At 47.3% G+C, this 20054-nt stretch overlaps 2 protein-coding genes across 5 annotated transcripts in view; one reads left to right on the top strand and one right to left on the bottom strand.

Moving 5' to 3' along the window:
- The window catches only part of LOC133132555 (transcription factor IIIB 90 kDa subunit-like), a 64635-nt gene that overhangs the window by 5329 nt on the left and 39252 nt on the right, over window positions 1–20054 (top strand). For both annotated transcript variants that reach the window (XM_061248040.1, XM_061248032.1), the window contains exons 3-6: window positions 4094–4174; window positions 7552–7725; window positions 11830–11861; window positions 13905–13977. In XM_061248040.1, the coding sequence (XP_061104024.1) occupies window positions 4094–4174; window positions 7552–7725; window positions 11830–11861; window positions 13905–13977 (360 nt within the window). The remainder of the gene's footprint in view (window positions 1–4093; window positions 4175–7551; window positions 7726–11829; window positions 11862–13904; window positions 13978–20054) is intronic.
- Window positions 14795–18798, bottom strand: LOC133130589 (BTB/POZ domain-containing protein 6-B). 3 transcript variants are annotated; one of them, XM_061245277.1, is made up of 5 exons: window positions 18681–18798; window positions 16883–17174; window positions 16621–16711; window positions 16413–16531; window positions 14795–16235 (listed from the first exon to the last, which is right to left on the bottom strand). In XM_061245277.1, exons 2-5 carry the CDS (start codon window positions 17083–17085, stop codon window positions 15203–15205), a joined length of 1446 nt encoding a protein of 481 aa, XP_061101261.1. In that variant the 5' UTR covers window positions 17086–17174; window positions 18681–18798; the 3' UTR covers window positions 14795–15202. The 3 variants fall into 3 exon arrangements, with proteins under 3 accessions (XP_061101261.1, XP_061101252.1, XP_061101245.1); XM_061245268.1 differs by lacking the exon at window positions 18681–18798 and adding an exon at window positions 17450–17780; XM_061245261.1 differs by lacking the exon at window positions 18681–18798 and having other exon boundaries at window positions 16883–17780.

The raw sequence follows: 20054 nt of genomic DNA, 5'->3' as shown, positions 1-20054 counted from the left end.
CTACCTGTACAAAAAAGATAAGGACCAGGGCCCTTTTTTTTTTTTTATCAACAAATAAACAAACAACAAAGCTAAACTGACCAAACTTAACTATCCAAATACTGCTTACCTAGCCAATTAAAAATACCGAAACACTACGTAAATCACAAAGACAACAATTAAGGATCACAGGGAGGTAGGGAGGAATGGGGAGAGGTGCTGCTTGAAGAGGTGCGTCTTCAGTTTGCGCTTGAAGGTGGGAAGAGATTGTACAGTTCTGACCTCAATGGGGAGTTCCACCACCGTGGAGCCAGAACACAGTAGTCGTGAGCGTGAGGTGGAGGTTCAGAGAGGGGGAGGTGCCAAGCGGCCTGTGGAGGCTGAACGAAGAGGTCTGGCAGGGGTGTAGGGTCTGATGATTTTTTGCAGGTAAGCTGGGGAAGACCCCTTAACTGCTTGGAAGGCTAGCACCAATGTTTTGAATTTGAACTCTTTTCTTAAATAAATCGGTCTGTTGGCAGTGTGCTTGAAGCAGAAAGACATTAGAACTGTGCACACTTCAATATTTGTTTCTATTGGCAGTCATATCGCCATTGTCATATCTGCCTTTTGTGGAGGCAGCAAAAAATTTGATGGAGATGGTCGCCTAAGAATAATCTTTGCAGGAAAAGCCCTGCAGTATGGTCAGGATCATTGTCTTGCTGTAGGGTGGAGCACCGTCCAATGAGTTGGGAGGCATTTGCTTGAGCTGATAAGGTGTTTCTGTGCACTTCAGTATTAATTCTGCTGCTGTTGCTAGACCATCATCCATGAAGAGAAGTGAGCCAGTACTTGTGGCAGCCATACACGAGCAAACCATAACGTCCCGTTTCGGAGGCGCTATGCTTTGTTTGGGCATTTCCTTTTGGCCTCCACACTTTGCTCTTGCCATCAATCTGATACATGTGAATCTTGGTTTCATTTGTCTGCATGTCCACAAGGCCTTTTTCCCTGAGTCCGGTCATTCATGTCTACGTCAATTTGACACGTGCCACCAACATAAACATTGTTGCAAACCAGGTACACCCCTTCATGGCAACAGCATTACCTGACGCCAGTGGCCTCTTTCAGCACAGGTAATGCACACTGCCACACTGCACATTGTTTGGGAATGGCTTGAGGAACATGACGAAGAGTAGAGTTCAGGGTGTCAAGTCCACTGCAGCTCCACCTTGTAACTTAAAGGATCTGCTGCTAACATCCTGGTGCCAAATACCACAGGGCATCTTCAGAGATCTTGTAGATCGCTTGCCTTGGCAGGTCAGAGCTGTCTTGGGGGCACGCAGAGGACGGACAACATATTAGGATATAATGTTTTGGCTCATTGGTATATTTACACTCATTATCACCATTATATACCATACACCAGCTCAAATACATAATGTTAATATCTAATCAGCCTATCGTGGCAGCAACTCAACGCTTAAAAGCATGCAGACATGCTCAGTGGGTTCAATTGTTGTTCAGACCAAACATCAGAATGGGGAAGATATCAGAATTGGCTTTGACATGACATGGATTGCTTGTTGCTGCCAGATGGGGTTGTTTGAATATCTCCAAAATGGCTGAGCTCCTGGGAATTTCACACACAAGTCTCTAGTTTACAGAAAGGGGTGCACAAAACAAAAAACATCCAGTGAGTGGCATTTTTATTGGCAAAAATACCTTGTTAATGAGAGAGGTGTGAGTAGAATGGCGGTTGAGAACAGTTTAAATTGAGAAATGACAATATCAATATCCAAATTAAACTGGCTTTGATTCATTTAAAGTGAGATTTATGAACAAATCCTGCAGGATTCATTTTCTGTATGTTTGCAGTAAAGAAACCGGTGAAGAGAATATAAATACAAACCCGTATACTAAGAGTTAAAAAGATTGATAGACCTGGACCAGGAGTGATGTCCTCGGACTGTGCCCCTGTTATACAGCTTAGCAACAAAACGTTGACCTCTAATAGCAAGGCTCTATTCTTAATATTTAACTTTTTTGTTGTTGTGTCGGCACACTTGTTAAATTTGATTAATGGCGCCATTTTCATCATGTATGAATGCCAGTGACTGTAATTCATCAAAGTGAAACTTTGGCCATGGTGAAGTGGGCGCCCCACTTTAAATAAACCATGAGGATGGATGGGAGCCGGAGCATAGAGGGCGTTCTTCTGTACCTTTTCTCCTGCATTGACTGCATTTCAGAACTGTGCCCAAACCAATGGGCAGAAATTTCTGGAAATGTTGGTTAAGGTGAAAATCAGTGATTGTGAGCTTAATTTGTGTGATTAAAATGTTATTTATTTAATGTGGGTGTTCTGTTCTTCGGTGTAGGGACTTACTGTGCTTTATTAAATTATCATCAAAGTGCTAATTACACACAATGCCTTGGATAAAGGGTAGAGATGTTTTTGCTCCTACTGCGGAGGCGAGACAGTGGCAAGCTTTGTGTGCGATGTGATGTAAATGAAGCAGCTCTATTATCAATGCAGTTATAAAGCTTGTTGATCATTGTTGTTGAGCATCAGTGTTGTTCGATGGACAAGTAAGGCAAATGACGTCTAAGTAACGAATGTGATTGCTAATAGTAGAATTATTAGGAGCATTTTTTAAATACGATATCAAGTTCCACAGTGGTATGTCTGGCCACAAAATCTGTGTACTATCACTTAGCAGATGCAGTGTAACTTGTTAATTGTTAAGTACAATAATTCATAACAGGATTCACATTAGGTCCACTACATATTAAGTTTAGAACCCTATATAAAGTTCTCAATTTAGCTTAGTCTGGTATCATTTCCCGGGTAGAACACGTTTTCCTTTAGTTTATATTTCCTATCAACCAGCAGAGGGCAGTGTTTCACTATTGCAGTGAGTGACTAACGTATCTGAGTACAAACATATGCACTGTTTTTGGCAGTCCTCCTTGGAATGCCTATTTCGACAAACAAAAACCACCTGTTTATATGTATGCCTAAGTGTAATTGTGTATGTACGGTATATTTATTTGTGTATGATAAACAGTATATAAACCTATTAAGTGTTACTATTATATGTATAGTTTTTAGTGCCTTTGTCTTTTCCTATGTTTACCCAAAAAGTGAAATTGACGGGTGCAGTTGTTCTTTTTGCCCGGCTCAAGACGTGGCCAGGGCTACTGTATGCCAAGTCTTGCTTTTTTCACGATTTTTCAGCTCATAAATTGCCGGATTCTTGGAAGCATTTAGACCTGTATGCAGCAATTTTCTGTTGAACTGGTCTTTAAGTCATGGCACTTTACCATACTTCTGGCTAAAGTAATTTAGGATTGTCAATCAAATTCCAAAGGCACCTAAATCCTGAGCCCTTAAAATGTCCAGCCTGCAGTACTCATCTATGTCCCCACTAATTTCAACACAAAATTAACCAGAATTGTATTTATAAACTGTGTAATATCACTCTTAATCTTTACCTGCTGTTCTGAATCTAAAAATGTTTATTAAACTGAACACAGATGGAAAAATTTCTCAACTCCTGTCTATGCATGTGTTCTCAGGAGGCCCCAAAGATTGTGTCTAACCCCCCTTACTTTTCACTCTGCACCGGTGATCTGACACCCACAAAATATGGGCAGGACACCTTGAGTATAGGTCCTATTTCTGTGCTGTGCTGTGCGTGTGCGTGTGCGTGTGCGTGTGCGTGTGCGTGTGCGTGTGCGTGTGCGTGTGCGTGTGCGTGCGTGTGTGCGTGTGTGTGTGTGTTGCTCACCTAGGGACTGAATGCAATATTCTTTTCAACATTCACTCAAATCAATTATGTCCTGGAATTGTCCTTTTAGTATTTTCATGCATGCAAACCGTATTTACAGTAATTGTATTCACTCTGATGGCGGTGTCGGTGATTGCTATGCAACAGTGACTAATCACAACTGACTGCCGTACGTGGAGTAGAGCTGGTCTATGTTGCGTGAATGTTTTACTTTCTGTGTGTATTTATGATGTAACCACCGTCGGGGTTGTTTGAGTGTTTCTGAAGCACTTACTGAGTGTGTGTGTGTGTGTGTGTGTGTGTGTCATAACGTCTGCTGCTCTTCCTCTGCCCCCCCCCAGGCTCAGCCAAGGCCATATCCCTGGGAACGGGGTACCATGCGGGGATGGAGAAGCAGTCCCGGGCTCAGACATTGCAGAACGGTGAGTCCCCCCTGACGTGAGCACCGGGGGGCGGCTGGTCAGGTCACCTCCCCGCCAATCTGCCCAATCGCCAGCGAGTCGCACCTGTGCCCCGCCTTCTTCCCAGGGAGCAGTGTCTGACGCTGGAACGGCTGCTTTTAAGTGCATGTGACTGTGCTTTCAGCCATCTGGACCTTGTGCTGGACCACAGGAGAGAAACCGCAAAGCGTTTGATCTTTTATAGGATTAAGTGAAGAGGAAGAGTGAGAGAGAGAGTGAGTCACTCCGGTTGTGGTGGAGAGAAGATAGTTGAGGAAGTTGACGTGAGGCCACCTAAAGAGACGTCGTGTTTGGGTTTTCTTTGTGCGGTTCTCAGGTCCCTGAATGTTGTGTGGTTGTTCCTGTGATCTCACTGCTTGTTGTTGATTAGACTGACTAATGGCGACAGATTAGAGAGCTTTACTATCCAGGTGTGAACAGCGTTTGTTCACAGTGAAATTCTTCTGGCTGTGTCGGAGCCCAAATATTTCCCCAGAAAATGAATCACTGGGATCTTTTGGGTGTTGCTATGACAGCCAATCAGCAGCAACTCCATGCTGCCTCCGTGGTATGAAATGTGTTTTTTATCGATTATGTGGGAGCTACACTGCTCTGCTTCCGACTGGCTGTCAATCCACACCCAACGCATTTCTTTTTTTTTTTTTGAGTGGTGTTTTTTTTTTTGTCCCCTCCAGACATATTTAATGTAGCTTCTAATGTAGCTTCTGAGGCTAACTACTGTGTCAATATGATCACAGAAAAAACTGCAAAAATTATTGTGTGAAAAAATTACAATAAGGATAATTGCGCAATAACGAACATCATCCCCACGGTGTTATCAGTTTCCGTACAGTATAAGTGGGTGAGTGTAATTCACGCTTGCACAGCCTGCTTTACAGATATCGGTTTCCAACAGCTGTAATGGCGGAGTATGTATTGGACCGCTGCCTAATTGGGTGTGTGTCAGTGGTGCAGTGCGCTCATACGTGTGTGCGTGCGCGTGCGTGCGCGCATGCGTGCGTGTTTGTTTAAGCCTGTCCTTGTTGAGGCAGAGGAGAGCGGGTGGGAGTGGCGGTTTATCACGCCGCGTGCGGTAGCTCTGCGGACATCAGCGGCCTGTGTCGGCGAGCGTTTCCGTCGGCGCTCTCCTCATTTCCGCCGTTACCCACGCAGCCTTCCCCTCCATCTCCCCGGCTGACAGGCCCCGCGCTCGTAGCTCAGCCGGGACCTGACACGCTCCGTGTTTAATGGCCGCCGGGCGGGTTTGGACCGGTAAAGCCCAGGCAGGCGGCGGTGATAAATGGGGCGGGAGAGGCGGGAAGGCAGGCGGTGCTGTGAAGGCTGCCGTCTCTGAGCGCCCCCATCAGCCCTGATGGAGCAGGTCTGTCTGAAACGGCCAAACGCTACGCCTTCATCACAGATGACGGACCGGCTTCTGTTTCCATCAGGATGTAAAAGAATCTGGGTGGAATTCTGGAGACGGATGGTTGAAATGGGTATATTGCTGTGCAGCCGTCTGTGTGTGTATGGGTTTGTGTGTGTGTCCGTTTTTTGTGTGTGTGTGTGTGTGTGTGTGTGTGTGTGTGAGTAATTGTGTGTGAGAGAGTGTGTGTGTGTGTGAGAGAGAGTAATTGTACGTGTGTGTGTGTGCGTGTGTGAGTAATTATGTGTGTGTATGTGCGCATGCGTGTGTGTGTGTGTGAGTAATTTTACGTGTGTGTGTGCCTGTATATGTTTGCGTGCGTGCGTGCGTGCGTGCGTGCGTGCGTGCGTGCGTGCGTGCGTGCGTGCGTGTGCGCGTGTGCGTGTGGACACCTGGGACTCTGGTGTGCCATTAGAGGTGGTGATGTCATGCTGCCTCTGCGTGAACCCACAGTCTGGTCTGTGCTCTGCTGCAGCTGAATCATGTCCTGGGTCTGCTGTGGTCTCAGTGCTGGAGGCTCAGGACCCACATCCCCCTGACCTCCACCCAGCCTCTGTCCTCCTTCTCCCTGCCACCTCCTCACCCACTGTAGAGGGGCAAGAGGTAATGAGGTAGCTCTTTCCCATGGTTGTCTAACATACTCCCTGTTATTTTGATCAAGACTGGAAGTGAATGCACAGGGATAATAGTTGCTCATTAATCACAGGAATGGTAATCCCTTAGTGTCTATTTATTTAACCCGGCACACATGAAACCTTGTATGTGGTCCTGCAGCAAAGTTGCCTGATTTCAGGAAGGTCACTGGCTGTGTTGTTGTTCCAAGGCTAAACAGGATCTGGTGAGAGGAATTCTAGAGCTCTGTTGGTTCCCCTAGGAGCAGCACGTTTCCCCCCATATCATTACGTAATCCTGGCCGCCCCTCCTCCGTAATCCGCCAGTGCTCCAGAGCTGGCCAGCATGGCCAGAACCCACCGGTGAAGAAGGTCATCATGCAGGTTTTAAAATAACGGGATTGCTCTCGAAGCCTTTTTGTTTAGTTCAGGTCTCCACTTTCCATCCTCTCTGCGTCCTGGCTTCACCTTGAAGGTGCTACCCTCCTAGTGCTAACGTGTGTGTGTATGTGTGTATGTGTGTGTGTGTGTATGTGTGTGTGTGTGTGTGTGCGCACATAGCCATGATAAGATCTTCACAGCTGTTGGGCTCTTCAACAAGCCCCACATTGCTCCAGGGGGGATTGTCTAATCAAGTCGCTTTGGATAAAAGCGTCAGGTAAATACCATGTAATGTAATGTAATGTAAATTGGAGAAAATGCTAGTTTCTGATGTCTAAAATCAAATGTTACTTGCTACGCTGCAAAGTTGGGAGAAACCTTGTTGTGTCAACAGATCCTTTTTGCAGTATATCATTAGAATAATCCTGTGCATAGTATTTTGAAGAAGGAATAAGTGGCTTCATTTTCTTGGAATATCTTAAAATGCCTCAAATGTCTGCTGTGCAGTCGTGTAAGAAATTCAGACAAGGAAAAAAAACATTGGGCTCAAAACCTTTCGATGCAAAATAGCAGTTGGGGAAAGTGCAGACTTTGAATTGAAGCGAGAGAGTGCTTGTGTGTACATGTAAGCCAAGTTTGTATTTATTTTAAAACCCTTTATTAGTCATCGTTACCATTTGTACCTCTTAAAAGTTGACAAGTGAAGGCAGCGAAGTTACTTGTAAATAAAAGTTTGGAGGACAGGGGTGAGTAATCTCTGAGTGCTGTGTAGTCTGCATTAAACAGCTGAAGGAAGGCAGCTGTGTATGTGCTGAGCTGTGAGGAGTCGGCGCACCATGCTAATGGCTTGTTAGCATCACGTCAGCACCTCGGGGAGCGCTAAATCGCCCGCGCGCGACGCGTGTGCGTGCGAGCGTGTGAAATTGCTCGTCTCTCGTCCCCAGGGAAACGGCAGATCAACCACCTCGGCCACCAGCTGCAGCTGAACCGCCACTGCCTGGACACGGCCTTCAACTTCTACAAGATGGCGCTGAACAGGCACCTGACGCGCGGCAGGAGGACCATGCACGTGGCCGCCGCCTGCCTCTACCTCGTCTGCCGGACCGAGGGCACGCCCCGTATCCTTTCAGCGCGGCTAACGGCCTCGAGTGGGACAGCCAAGGACTGGGACCTGGGAGGTTAGCGGTTAAAGCCCCGGTGTGGCCACGATAAGACCAGTGCCTAGTCTAATCTAGTCTGTGACTGTCTGTCCCACATCAGGTCTGTCTGTGACTTTCTGTTACTTTCTGCTACTTTCTGTCCGGGGGCGGCCTGTAGCGTAGGGTTAAGGTACATGGCTGGGATACGCAAGGTTGGTGGTTCTAATCCCGGTGTAACCACAATAAGATCCGCCCAGCCGTTGGGCCCTTGAGCAAGGCCCTTAACCCCGCATTGCTCCAGGGTGGGATTGTCTCCTGCTTAGTCTAATCAACTGTACGTCGCTCTGGATAAGAGCGTCTGCCAAATGCCAATAATGTAATGTAATGTAATCAACTGTAAGTGATTTTGGACAAAAGTGGCAGCTATGTAATAATGTAGTAGCAGGGTTGTCTGACTAATGATGGAACTGACTACCCAGGGCCCCAATGTGGGGGAGAGCCTGAAAAGGCCTGGGCTTAAAGAATTTGCTTTGGTCTACAATTTTAAGGCACCGAGGCCGCATTTGCACACAGCCCTGAATTGTGCGGTACACCCCTGACTGGTAACACCGCGTCACGGTACCAAATCTGCTGCGGCTCGCTGTCGCTGTACCAAATTCCTCCCAGTGAAAGGAGCGCAGGTAACGGCTAGCTGAACCGGCGTTAGCCGCACTCTTGAGAGCCCTGTGTTTATCCAGTGACCAGCGCTGCGCTAACAGGTTAATGAGTGAAGGTTTATACTGAATCTGTCTGGGGTGAGTGAGTAAGAGAGGACACGAGGGGAGCGTGAGTAATGTTTCTCTGCTCTGTCTCCAGCACATCCTGTGACCCGCTGGGTTCCTCTGACCCGCTGGCTGTGACACGCCCTCCGTGCTGAGGGGCTGAGTCACCGGCTGTGTTGGGGTCAGAGCAGACCTGTCCCCCCAGACTGCCACAACACCGCTAAACAAACAGGCCGTGGAATCGAAACAACATGTGGATGACAGGGTTTCTGTGTTGCTTGGATGAGATTTCTCTGGATTATGCTGCGATTCCATATCGTAGTAATAATAATAATAATGCATTCAAGTGTTGATTTTGGGGTTGCTAAGTGCAAACTATCATCTACCACTCGTCTTGTACTTTTGACTAGCTGGTTTCCTGATAGAAGAAAAACAGTTCGATAAAAAGGCTTGGAGCAGCGTTTGGAAATGGCAGCCCTGTTGTGTTTTTCGTGTTGTCGATCAGCATTCTGTGTGCGAGGTCTGTCAGACGTGGCGGGGAGAATAATCAAATTGCTCAAAAAAAGTTGCCCAATTTACAGAATGTGTGATGATTGTGAAATGAAATAAATTGTGCGTATCCGTGGGAGTTGCTGTAACAATTAGGATTAGATTGATTGAACATGTTCATAAAAGCTGCTTTGTTCCCTTTAAATTCACCATGAAAGTCTCTCCAGCAGATGCTGAGGGAGAATAAGGTGTATGGCAGGTCTTTAGTGATTGTGTGGCACCAGCAGATTTCATCTGCCTTTGTTTCCTCTCCTACCCCAGGCTCAGGGCTGCTCGAGCTGTGTGCGTGTGTGTGTGTGTGTGTGCGCGCGCCTGAGTGTGTGTGTGTGTGTGTGTGTGTGTGTGCGCGCGCGCGCCTGTGTCAGTGTGTATGCTTGTGTGTGTACGCATGCCTGTGTGTATGCAGGTGTGTGTTTGTGTGTGTGTGTGCATGAGTGTGTATGCGTGTGTGTGTGCGCATCTGTGTGTATTTGCGCTGCATGCTTTTTTTTTTTGTGTGTTCATGCGTGTTTGTGTGCCTGTGTATGTTTCTGTATAACTGTGTTTTTGTGCATGCGTGTTTGTGTGTATGTGTGTGTGTGTGTGTGTGTGTGTGTTTGTGTGTGTGTGCGCCTGTGTGTGTGTGTGTGTGTGTGTGTGTGTGCGCATGTGTGTGTGCGTGCGTGCGTGCGTGCTTGCGTGCGCATGCATGTGTATATGCGTGTGAGATGGTTGTGGTAGTGTGGGGAGGAAATGTGTGAGGGCGTGTCTCTCCCCAGGAGGATGGCAGGGCTGGGCTCACACAGTTATTTTTAATCCAGGCAGAAATACGTCCCCGGGGGCTTGTGAGTGGGATCTGAGGCCACGCCCGGTGCTCACAGCTCCACTGCAGACCACAGCTCATATGTGTGTGTGTGTGTTTATACGCCTGTGTGTATGCCTGTGCCTGTGTGTGCGTGTGTCCGCAGAGCTAGGGTTTCAGTCAAGATTTTATCGGACTTGGGTCTTCTGGCCTCCCCAATATCATCCAAACATACGCTGTTTAGTCCGCCTCATGCCTGGTTTCCCTGAAGGAGATTCGGCGCTGGTGTTTACCGTGTTCCCGCGCTGTGGGAACGTAGCGAACCGTGCTATCTGCGCACGCCCACCCCCCCCCCCCCTCTCCGTGTGTACGCAGCTGATACAGCTAGCGTGCGGGCGGGGGGGGGAGTTTCGTAGGAAAACGGGGAGCTTTATCAGGCAGCGAGGGCGGAGGCAGCTTTTTTTCCCAGCACTGTTTACCCTGCTCCCCTCCCGCAGGGACAATTAAAGATAGCTCTATTCAGCTCCCCGTACAGTGCTGCGCAGCTGTGGAAAATGTTACCGCGGTACAGGCCCGGCCACACCACGCACGGGGGCTGCCCGATCTCTCGCTGCTAATGCGACCGTGTCGCTCATTAAAACCCCCGCCCCGAGCCGGCCACAGGTGGATGGGCTCTCCCCTCGTGAGTCTGCTTGCTCCCAAGGTTTCTCCTTATCTGTAACTGGGGAGTTTTTGTTTTTTTCCTTGCCGCTGTTGCCCTAGGCTTGCCCTTCTGAGGGTAGAGTTTTCTGTGAAGCGTGCTGTGACGATTGTTTGTCAAGAGCGCTCTACAAATAAGTTTTTTTTATTTTTTATTTGATATCGCAGGCAGGGCTGGATTTGAGCAGAAGTAGCCGTGAGCCACTGTGCCTCCTAGGTAGAGATGGACCTTTCCATCCACCCCGTTGTAATGTAATAATTGCGGACGAGACTAATGTGTTTTTCGCCAGAACCTGGGCTTATGTAAGGCTTTAATCATCGGCGTGATGATCCTTGATTTATTTTTGGGATGAATTGTCTGCAATCTCCCACCCGCGCGGGATTATCCTTTCTGTTTTGGGGGTGGCGGTAATCTCACCGTGCGCTGTAAAGCCCTGCCTCTGCACGTGGACAGGTGTGACTGTCGCCATGGCGACGGATGCATGGGGAGGTCGGTCTTTGGGAGATGGGCAGGAGGCCCAGGTCTGAAGGGCCTTGAATTGGCCGGCCCAAAACTGGGAGGGTAACGTTTGGATTTTGTTAACGTGTGCGTACGACTGCAAGGCCGGGCTAATAAATATGTTCATTTCCTCTCACCAGCACAAGCTAATGCACTGAAGCATTTAGTGCAGTCAGACCCACAGTAATGTTGTGAGGATGGGCTCCTACCACCCCACATTGATTTATTGACCTCCTGTTAGGCCAGTTGAAGCACTCGCCTGAATCAGCCGGCCAGAATAATTGCGAATGTACTGCTGGTGCCTTTTATGTGCTTAATGGGAAGTTTAGCTCGTGTGTGTGTGTGGGGTATACAGTATTTCTACAAATTACCCCTGCGAGAAGTGAGACGTACAGCCCAGTGCGTGAGGCAGCAGACCCGTATACAAACCCCCCCCCGCCCTGTTTGTGGTTCATTCCCCCGCTGTGGCACTTTCTACCCTGTGATCCCATCTGTAACCGCTACCCTCTCTCCTCCTCCCTGAATACAACAAACGCAGGGGCGGGCTGTCCAGCTCTTTTAATGAAATGAAATGGAAAAGCGATCCGCGGGAGAAACGCGCGGGCGGGCCGGCGCGGCGAAGGCGACGGTCGCAGGTGCCCCGGCGCCCCTGCAGCTGCACCCTAATCCAATAACCTTCCGCCGTCTGGCGGGCCGCGGCGGGGCCCCCGCGTTGTTATTCCGAGCGACGGTCGGCCCGCGCGCTGGAGAGCGGGGGGTAGCGCGGCAACGCTTTTCCCTTAACCGGCCCTCAGACATGCTGCTGGACCTGAGCGACCTGCTGCAGGTGGGTCTTAACGAGCCGCTCGTCTCATTACTCATTACACCTGCTGCGCACAACAGCCGCCTCTTCCTCTCCCGTTCTGACCTATTTATTTTTGACATTTGGATGTCTTAAGACTGGCTATGAAATGGGTAAGGGTGCCTTTTTTCTTTTCTTTTTTTCCAATTGCTATCACATTTGCGCCGACTGCGGCTAGACACAACCCTCAAAAAAGGATTTCAGAGACCGACCCCCCCCCCCCCCCCTTCCACCCTCCTCCATATCTGACATAATTGGTGGTGGTGGTCTCTGCAGGTGGCCCACTGCAGAGTGGGTAGAGATTGCTCTCTCGCTGGCTTTTAATGGAAGGACAAGCTGTGTGCGTTTTTCCAAACCGCCTGAAAGCCGGCGTATGATCTTCATGTACAGTACATCGTGTCCCAGTCCTATCACACTCGCTTGCTCTGGATGACGTCACCCCGTTATGCCATAATATTGCTCCTTTCTCCGCATTTGGAAACGGCTCCCCGGTAAGCGCATTAGATCTCTGCTCCTCGCTGCGGCTGTAGCACCCGCGCTTATGAGAATGTCATGAATTTAAGTAAAGGGCACAGTATTGCCATTCCACGTTTAAACAATGTGCAAGTATTATTTTTTCCTTCACTAATTGGTGAATTTGGAAACCGGCTAAATGAATTCTTAGCCGTTTGTGAAGATAAATCCTATTCTTCCAATGTACTGCAGAAAAACTCTTATCTAGTGTTTTGGTTTTGTAATAACACTTAACATGCAGTTTTTTTTTTCTTCTCCCCAGTACAAAATATGAGCTAGTTTAAAATTTACTTTACTTTACTTGGCATGGATATTTTTTATTGGCAAATCATTAAATGACTCAAACTGTCTTGCGTCATTGGCAGTATTTTTCTTATCTAGCAAAAAAATTGAACAAATAAGATTTTAAGTATGAGACTAAAATACTTAGAGATTATTTTTGGGGGTTTTTGTAGTGTGAATAGCGAGCCAAAAACGAGGGCAAATGTTTACTGAATCTCGGCCAATGTGGCAAAAGGTTTGACGGCTGCTGACTGGTGTGAAGTTGCTCAGATTGAGGAGTTGGCCAGAATTAGCGGTGTGGCATAAGATTTATCATGACCTCTCTTTATACCTCCATATGGCGATCCTTGGTATGCTCACCATCTGCATTCTGCGCAATGTGTATTGGCGGTGTAATAGTATATGGGCAATGTTGCTATGCATCAAATTTCAAAATAACTTTTGCCCTTTATAGCAACGTGTCACACCCATGTAAAGGGCATGATGGGTATTTAAATTTAGGCTTGCATTTGTCTGCAGTTTTAATCTGAATAATTCAGCACGGGGACATTTCTGAGACACAGTTGGTGTTGGGTTTATTTTTACGCCCCCAGCTGTTCCCTGAGGTGCCCCCCTCCCCCCCTCCCTCCTCCCTCTGGTACTGGAGGAGGGATCTGCGTGAGCCAGGGCCCCGGCAGTAAAGCAACCATAAACATTTCAGGAATCCCCTGCAAGTGTAGCCCCACCCAGGCAGGCCACAGCATTGTCCACTGCAGGCGGGGTTAGCTAGTTGCCTCCCGGCAACGGGGTCGCGACCCCTGCGCTCCCTGCGGCCGCCGCGTTGCCCTCGGGGCCAGATGGAGGCGGGGCGCGGGGCGGGGTGACGGTGTCGGCTTCGCCTCCCGCGCTCCGTCACGCCAGACCTCGTGACACCAGTGAAAGGAAGGTCCCCCGTGTGAACGACACTTTCACCCTCCTCCACCCCTACGCTGTGTGTAATTTTAAAGCCGCTCCTGAAATAGCGCCGTCCTTATTCGCTGCGGCGTGGCTCAGTACGGCGCTGAGAGAATACAGGCCCCATTTTGTTTCTCTGGTACAGATCCAAACCCCAGAGAGCTGTTCCCCAGCCTACAGCGCTGTGTGAAAGTACCAGCAGCGTGCGCTAACCCGGCCTCACCCGCCTGTTCTCTCTCTCTCTCTCTCTCTCTCTCTCTCTCTCTCTCTCTCTCTCTCTCTCTCTCTCTCTCTCCGCAGGTCAATGTGTACGTTCTGGGAAAAACATTCCTCGTGCTGGCCAGAGAGCTGTGTATCAACGCTCCAGCAATAGGTAATCCCCACTCTGGCCTGTATCAATGCTCCACCAATAGGTAATCCCCACTCTGGCCTCTTGTGTTGGTTTAGCAATAACCATTTAAATGGCATTGACAAGCCCATGCTGGGAGAACATGGTTTGACAGCTCCATGGAGAAATGGTGTCGCCCTACAAAATCTGAAGCATAGTAGCTCTGAATTGAAAACCGTCCACTTACAATAAACCACAAGGCAAACATCGAACAGCCAAGAGAAAAGTGTAGTACTGTTCAGTGTATCTAGAGGGCACTGTGACATTAACGTTTCTGAAAGAATGTTTCTATTCAGTGTTTTTCCACCTCTACAGTGAACTGTTTCTTTGCGCTCAGTTGCTTTAAGCTGCATGTTCTGCTCCACAGTAGTGGAAAACAGTCATTGATTTAAGCCTGTAAATTGTTATCATTAAAATAAGGCCATCAGGTGTAGAACAGAGGAAGGCCTTGATGATCTTCATTCCAGCAATTTGCTTGTTGTAGCTCTGCACATAAGGAATGTTTAAGTACCATTTACATTCTTCAGTCACATTTGTGTTTGTTTTCGAATGTGCCGAAGCTAGATTAATCCCATTAACGTCATCAAAAGGAAAACAAAGTCAGTATTCTGTAATTAGTTTGAGCTGCATTCATTACAAAAGACGAGGGGCTGAAATGGCCAACGGTAACAGGCAGGGAAATGGCTCTCTGCAATACTCGAGCACGGTGGAAGTGGTTTTCAAAGACGGAATATTCTCCGCCATATTACCTCGTATTTCAACGCTCTTGTGATTCACAATAACAAGCAGCAATAGCTGGGAGTGTAGCCACATAAAAACTTTTTATGGTTTGCAGGTTCATAAGCTCTAATACAGAACATTTCTTTTGTCGATCAGCTTCAAGCTGTGAACAAATTAGCCTTAATTTATGTACAAAACACAATGCACTAACGGGAGTCGTCCATTAGAAGTGCAACACAACTTTTTACACAGGACTGCATGCCGCAGCATTAATAATTAGAATCGAATATCAGTTCTTTTTCAAATAAATAGTCGAAGAGCATTCCTTCACTTAGTTCTTGGACAGACTGTCAAGATTTTAACAGGCTTTTAGTGTTACATAGTTTCTTACTGCTACATTATTAAGAAGGCAAAAACTGTTTTGACTTTTTCCCCATGTGCTTCTCTAGCAGTGGTGGAATGCAGTTAAATACGGATGCGCTTGCATGACTCATGCGTAGAACACCAGCTCTGGGATCTGCCCCCCCTGCACTCCCGTTCCGTTGGTACTGTCCGAGGAGCACTGGAACTGAAACGTCACCTTCCCACACTGCACCTCCGTCATGCCCTCCTGCCCAAAGTAGCTGAGCTCGTTCCCGTCCAGAACCACGCTGACCGTGTAGAACGTATCCTGCTCCACCTGGACCGGGTGCTCGAACCACACCGAGAAGGTGCTGCTGGACCCGTCCGATACGAAATTAGTCAAGTTCTGCGCCAGGGTGGCTCCCTGGCGCTTCAGTTCGATTTTGGCGCTGTACTCGGCCTTCCCGCCGCTGGACCCGTACAGGCCCAGCCCCGCGATAAAGACCCGCTTGTCCACGGCGAACTGGATGCTGTCGCAGCGGCCCCGGTACCGCCACTGGTTGCTGCGGTAGGCCGAAGACTGGAAGCGGTGGCAACGCTGCGGGCTGAGCCCCAGCCTCTGGGTCTGAGGGAAGTCCAGCTTGGGCTTGTTGGCCGCCGTGTACCACAGGAAGATGTCGTGCGTCTCCTCCAGCGTCAGGATGTCCGACTGGGCGGCCCCGTCGGCGAACTCCTCCAGTGTCATGGTGGGTATCCGGACCAGGTACAGCGCCTTGCCTAGGACGTTCCTCTTGTTGCGGGTGGTCACCCCCAGCCCTTGTCGCTTGCACTCGGCTACGGCCCAGTTCAAAATGGCCTCGAAGACCACCACCTCCTTGGTGTTGAGGGTCTCTCGGGTCAGGATGATCTCCAGCGTCTGCAGGTCGATCTCGCAGAAGCCCTCGGACTTGAGCGCCAGCTCGGCCTGCGCGTCGATGACCTCCCAGCAGCGTTGGGTGAGTTCCGGCTCCTCAAACAGCCGGCTCTGGGATAGCAGCACGCACGCGTTCTTCGCCTCTAGGCTCGTCTCCAGGAAGTTGACGCAAGCCTTTGCCAGGGCAGGCACGATATACTTCTTTGCAGCATACAGAGTGGCCAGCACTGTGTCAGCCTCGAGGTCAATTTCATCACTGTACATATACCTGACGGTTGGAAGAAAAATGCCTTTTTATTACCAAGGCTCACGGTTGTTTATCAATGGCAGAAGACTCTCCAGTAATTTTGCAGGAAAAACACCTGCTTGCTTTATTGCATAATTAACTCTGACATTATACTCTGTAATCTTGTGTAATAGTAGTTAAGCAGGACTGTGTACTTACTTTAACAGGATAAGAAAAGCAGCAGGTTCCACATCTGGGATATGAATTTCAGACTCTCCCTCCGCAAGATCCCCATAAAACATGGCACAGAAAACGGAACTGCCCACCGCCAATACATACTGAAGGGAAAGGAAACCATCAATTAAGACGTTGCCACAGACATCCAAGTTTAAACCAGATATTAAATGTAAAAGAAGAATAGGCTCACCTTGTGCGCCGGTACTTTCTGTGATTCACCCGGGGGACCGACGATGAAATGAACATCGGCCATGAGTTCGTTATTGAACATTAAGGCATTCCTGGAAGTGAAAGAATTTATATCGGTTATTTTATGGTGCATGCTATTATACATAATCTTGCGTATTATGAATATTATAAATATACAGCCATCAAAACAAAGATAGTACGCGCATGCCCCCCTGCAGCGCTCTTGCGTATCTGAGCAGTGCAATTGCGTTTTTATAACGAACCTTTCCCGCAGCGTCGGATGGGACGACTGCCAGTTTGAAGTTTCGACGTTGTTGTTATTGATATTTTGCTGGCTGGTGGTAGTCGTTGCGGCGGTTGTATTCTGCGTGACTTGGACAATGTTTTTCTTGTTTGTAGCAGTCACTGTAGTGCCGTTATTGGGGAGGTTGGTGTTTGTGCTGGCAGGGTACAGTTCTGCAGCCATCTTCTTCTTCAAGGATAGAGTTACAATCTCATAGCATACCGGCAGCTTGCTGGGATGTTTCCCACCTTTTTTAGATTTTTTCAGGGTTTCTGGAAGTAAAAGGAAGAAAGTCAAACACTTCATGATCCGGCCATGAAGGCAGTCTGGAGCTGTTGGCATCAGCACACAAATCGATCTATCAGATAGCCTGAATAAAAATAGTTTGGTGAAGTAAGCTTTAAAATGACGTTCGATATTACAAATCCAGGTATGACGTAGGTAATTCAACTCGATTTGAAAAAAACGCAAGTGCCCCTCGTTGTACAGTTTCGTACGTGCGTGGTAAACAAATGTATCATTACATAGTACGGAGATCTTTACCAACCCTGAATGAATTTAAACAGCAACATTAAGATTTCCGTCCAGCGGAATTATTCCAACTTCACATCGAATACTTTTTCCTCTTTTTCATCGCATCCTTTGTAAAAACGGAGATGTGTCTTGTTCAAAATGTTACTTTTTATTTCCCTTCAAAAATGTAGAAGAAACCAGAAGAATGCGGTTAACAAGCAATAAGTCCTTTTTGTTTAGGCGAGCGATTCCCGAGTGAGTGGCAGATGTTTGTCAAAAGCTGTACGTATCCAAGGGGAAGACGGGGCTCCTTGGTTGCCGTCGCGCAGATACGGTATGAATAATAATATAACGGGTCTGAGCTTTTCTTCGTGAGTGTGTGTGTAGTTTATTTTCTGGGCAATTCTCGCGGACGCCCTGCTCTCTGTTGACAAATCAGCGTTGCAGATTGCTTTAACGTCAGCAGCCTAAGGCACCTCCCCCAGCTCAGCCCCTCTCTCGCCTCTCCGCTGCAGATACGACCGAGCGGTGCGTACCCCCTTGCCAATAGTTTACAGCCTATCACGCCACTGTTTCTGCAGCAACAAATAAAGACAATAATTCGATTTGAACTGTATCAAAAATGAAATTTTTACATTTTCTTTATCCGGCACTGAAAGAGAGTAATGACCTTCTTAGCGAAAGAGCATGTAGGCTACGTATGTTGCTTTGATTGTGAAGAAAGACCAGATAATTCACAAAGTTCGTTCCAGTCTCCGTTAAAGAACTAACATATAGCATCTGAATAAAACGATGCGATTCATAACTTCGTGCAGGGCTGGTCGTGTTGTGAAAACAACCGATAAATGTCAAAACTGCATAACAACTATAGGCTCTAAAATGGCTCGACAATCGGACGTTATTTAATTAGGATTCATGGGGTAAACATCATCTGCAGCGAACTGAAACTGCGACTAATTGATAAACCTTGAACTATGAAAGTATCTAATGAACAATGACTACAATTGACACCGCCCGGTTTGTTTTAAACATACCCAAGCTTTTTAAATAACCACTGAATAATTTTCAGAATTATTCGTAAATCGCAAAATCTTAGCTACTCATTAGACGAGGAACATACAGAATAGATCACATCACATAGCTCTGATGCCTTCCCAGCTCTTGGCTCGCTGTACAATCGAAGTAACCGTCAACTATACCGTATTAATGCAACAAAATATTGAGCAGACGGATACTCGGAGACAGGAAAGTGCATAAATTGTTACCTTATTGAATAAAAGGACGTCCAGTCAACAGCAAAAGCCCTTTAAGTTTGGTTCCTGCAAGCCTCATCGGAGCCAGAAGCCATGTTAAATCAGGAGATGGGGATGAGGGAGGGGGTTGGGCTTACTGTATCCTGTTACCAGACCGGTCTCCCGGCTTTCCAACAGAGGGCTCCGGCGCTACAGAATGTGAATGTTTATGGACGGCCCGCTCTAAGCAGCTTAATGCCCCTATCGCTTTAAACAGAAGTATTCGGCCATCGTGGGTTGCAATTAATGTGGTGAACTGGAAATGGTAACGAGAGCAGTCGCTCTTGCTGGGAAGTGAGGACAGTGATATGGAAAAATAAAATGCTTCAGAATAAAATAAATTTGAGAATAAAATTACATATGCATATGAATGTAATCAATTTGCAACATTAAGGTTTTCCCAATTTGGAAAAAAAAGTAATTACACTTGGTTGCAAATTGAGAGACAATTACAATTAACTTTCAAAATGGTGTTGTGTTAATTGGGTGAAATTATGTTATACAAATGTTTCCAATACAAAAGTGAAACACCCTAGCATTGAAGAAATGGGAAACAAGTAATTTAAAACCTAACACCAGCGGCCGAAAGAACATCCCCCATAATATTTAAATATCAGAACAGTATAAAACTGTCTACAACATTCGAGTCTAGCACGCTTGCTCATTGGCCTTTATTTGTGGGAAAAGAAAGACTTTGGCTTTCTCAAGAGCGAAGCAGTTTGAACGATCACGATGCCCCTTTTATTGTGTTGATCCAAAGGCTGAATTTACTGTTGTGCTTCTAGTCAGGGCTATTTGTTCTTGTTTAGGCTGCTTAGTCCTGCCCAAGATGTTTGCCAGGTCAGTGAATGTTTCCTGTGGAACATGCACCATCTGGGTATTAATTGGGTCTGCTTTGTACCATATTGTGGCGGTGGTCCTAACATAAATTCTTCCTGGCCTTTGACATTTGCCAGGGAAATACACTTGAGAGTTCTGTGTACAGTCAGTAGAGGTTGTGGGCACACAAGAAAGGGGTGGTTCCTGACATTTGGAGACTGCAGACCTGGGAGATTTGAAGAAGTCTCTGTCCCAGTTTTATTAATACCTTTATTCTTATCAGTCTCAGCCCAGCAGTGAGATAAGTGTAGTGGCAAGACTGAAATAAAAATCACACCCTTAAATGGCTGAATGCTGCTGAATATTTGAATGATTTGTCAGATGCTATGACGACATTTTTTTTTTTTTTTCTAGTGCACAACATGGAAATTCGTGACATGATAACTTATTGTGTGTTATTGATATGTGATAATATTATTCTGTATGGGGTCCAGATAGCTGAGTGCACTGAGTGCAAATTATTTATGT

This window comes from Conger conger, chromosome 1 (genome assembly GCF_963514075.1).
Source record: "Conger conger chromosome 1, fConCon1.1, whole genome shotgun sequence".
NCBI lineage: Eukaryota > Metazoa > Chordata > Actinopteri > Anguilliformes > Congridae > Conger > Conger conger.
Note: the sequence above shows the minus strand (reverse complement) of the source record. Positions and strands in the feature narration are given on the sequence as shown.

Coding starts and splice junctions, on each gene's coding strand:
- LOC133130589 (XM_061245261.1), bottom strand. CDS start 17,244: ATGCCAACAGCTCCAGACTGCCTTCATGGCCGGATCATGAAGTGTTTG. Junction 16,712..16,882: donor CATCCGACGCTGCGGGAAAG/GTTCGTTATAAA, acceptor TTTCACTTCCAG/GAATGCCTTAATGTTCAATA. Junction 16,532..16,620: donor AGAAAGTACCGGCGCACAAG/GTGAGCCTATTC, acceptor CTTTCCCTTCAG/TATGTATTGGCGGTGGGCAG.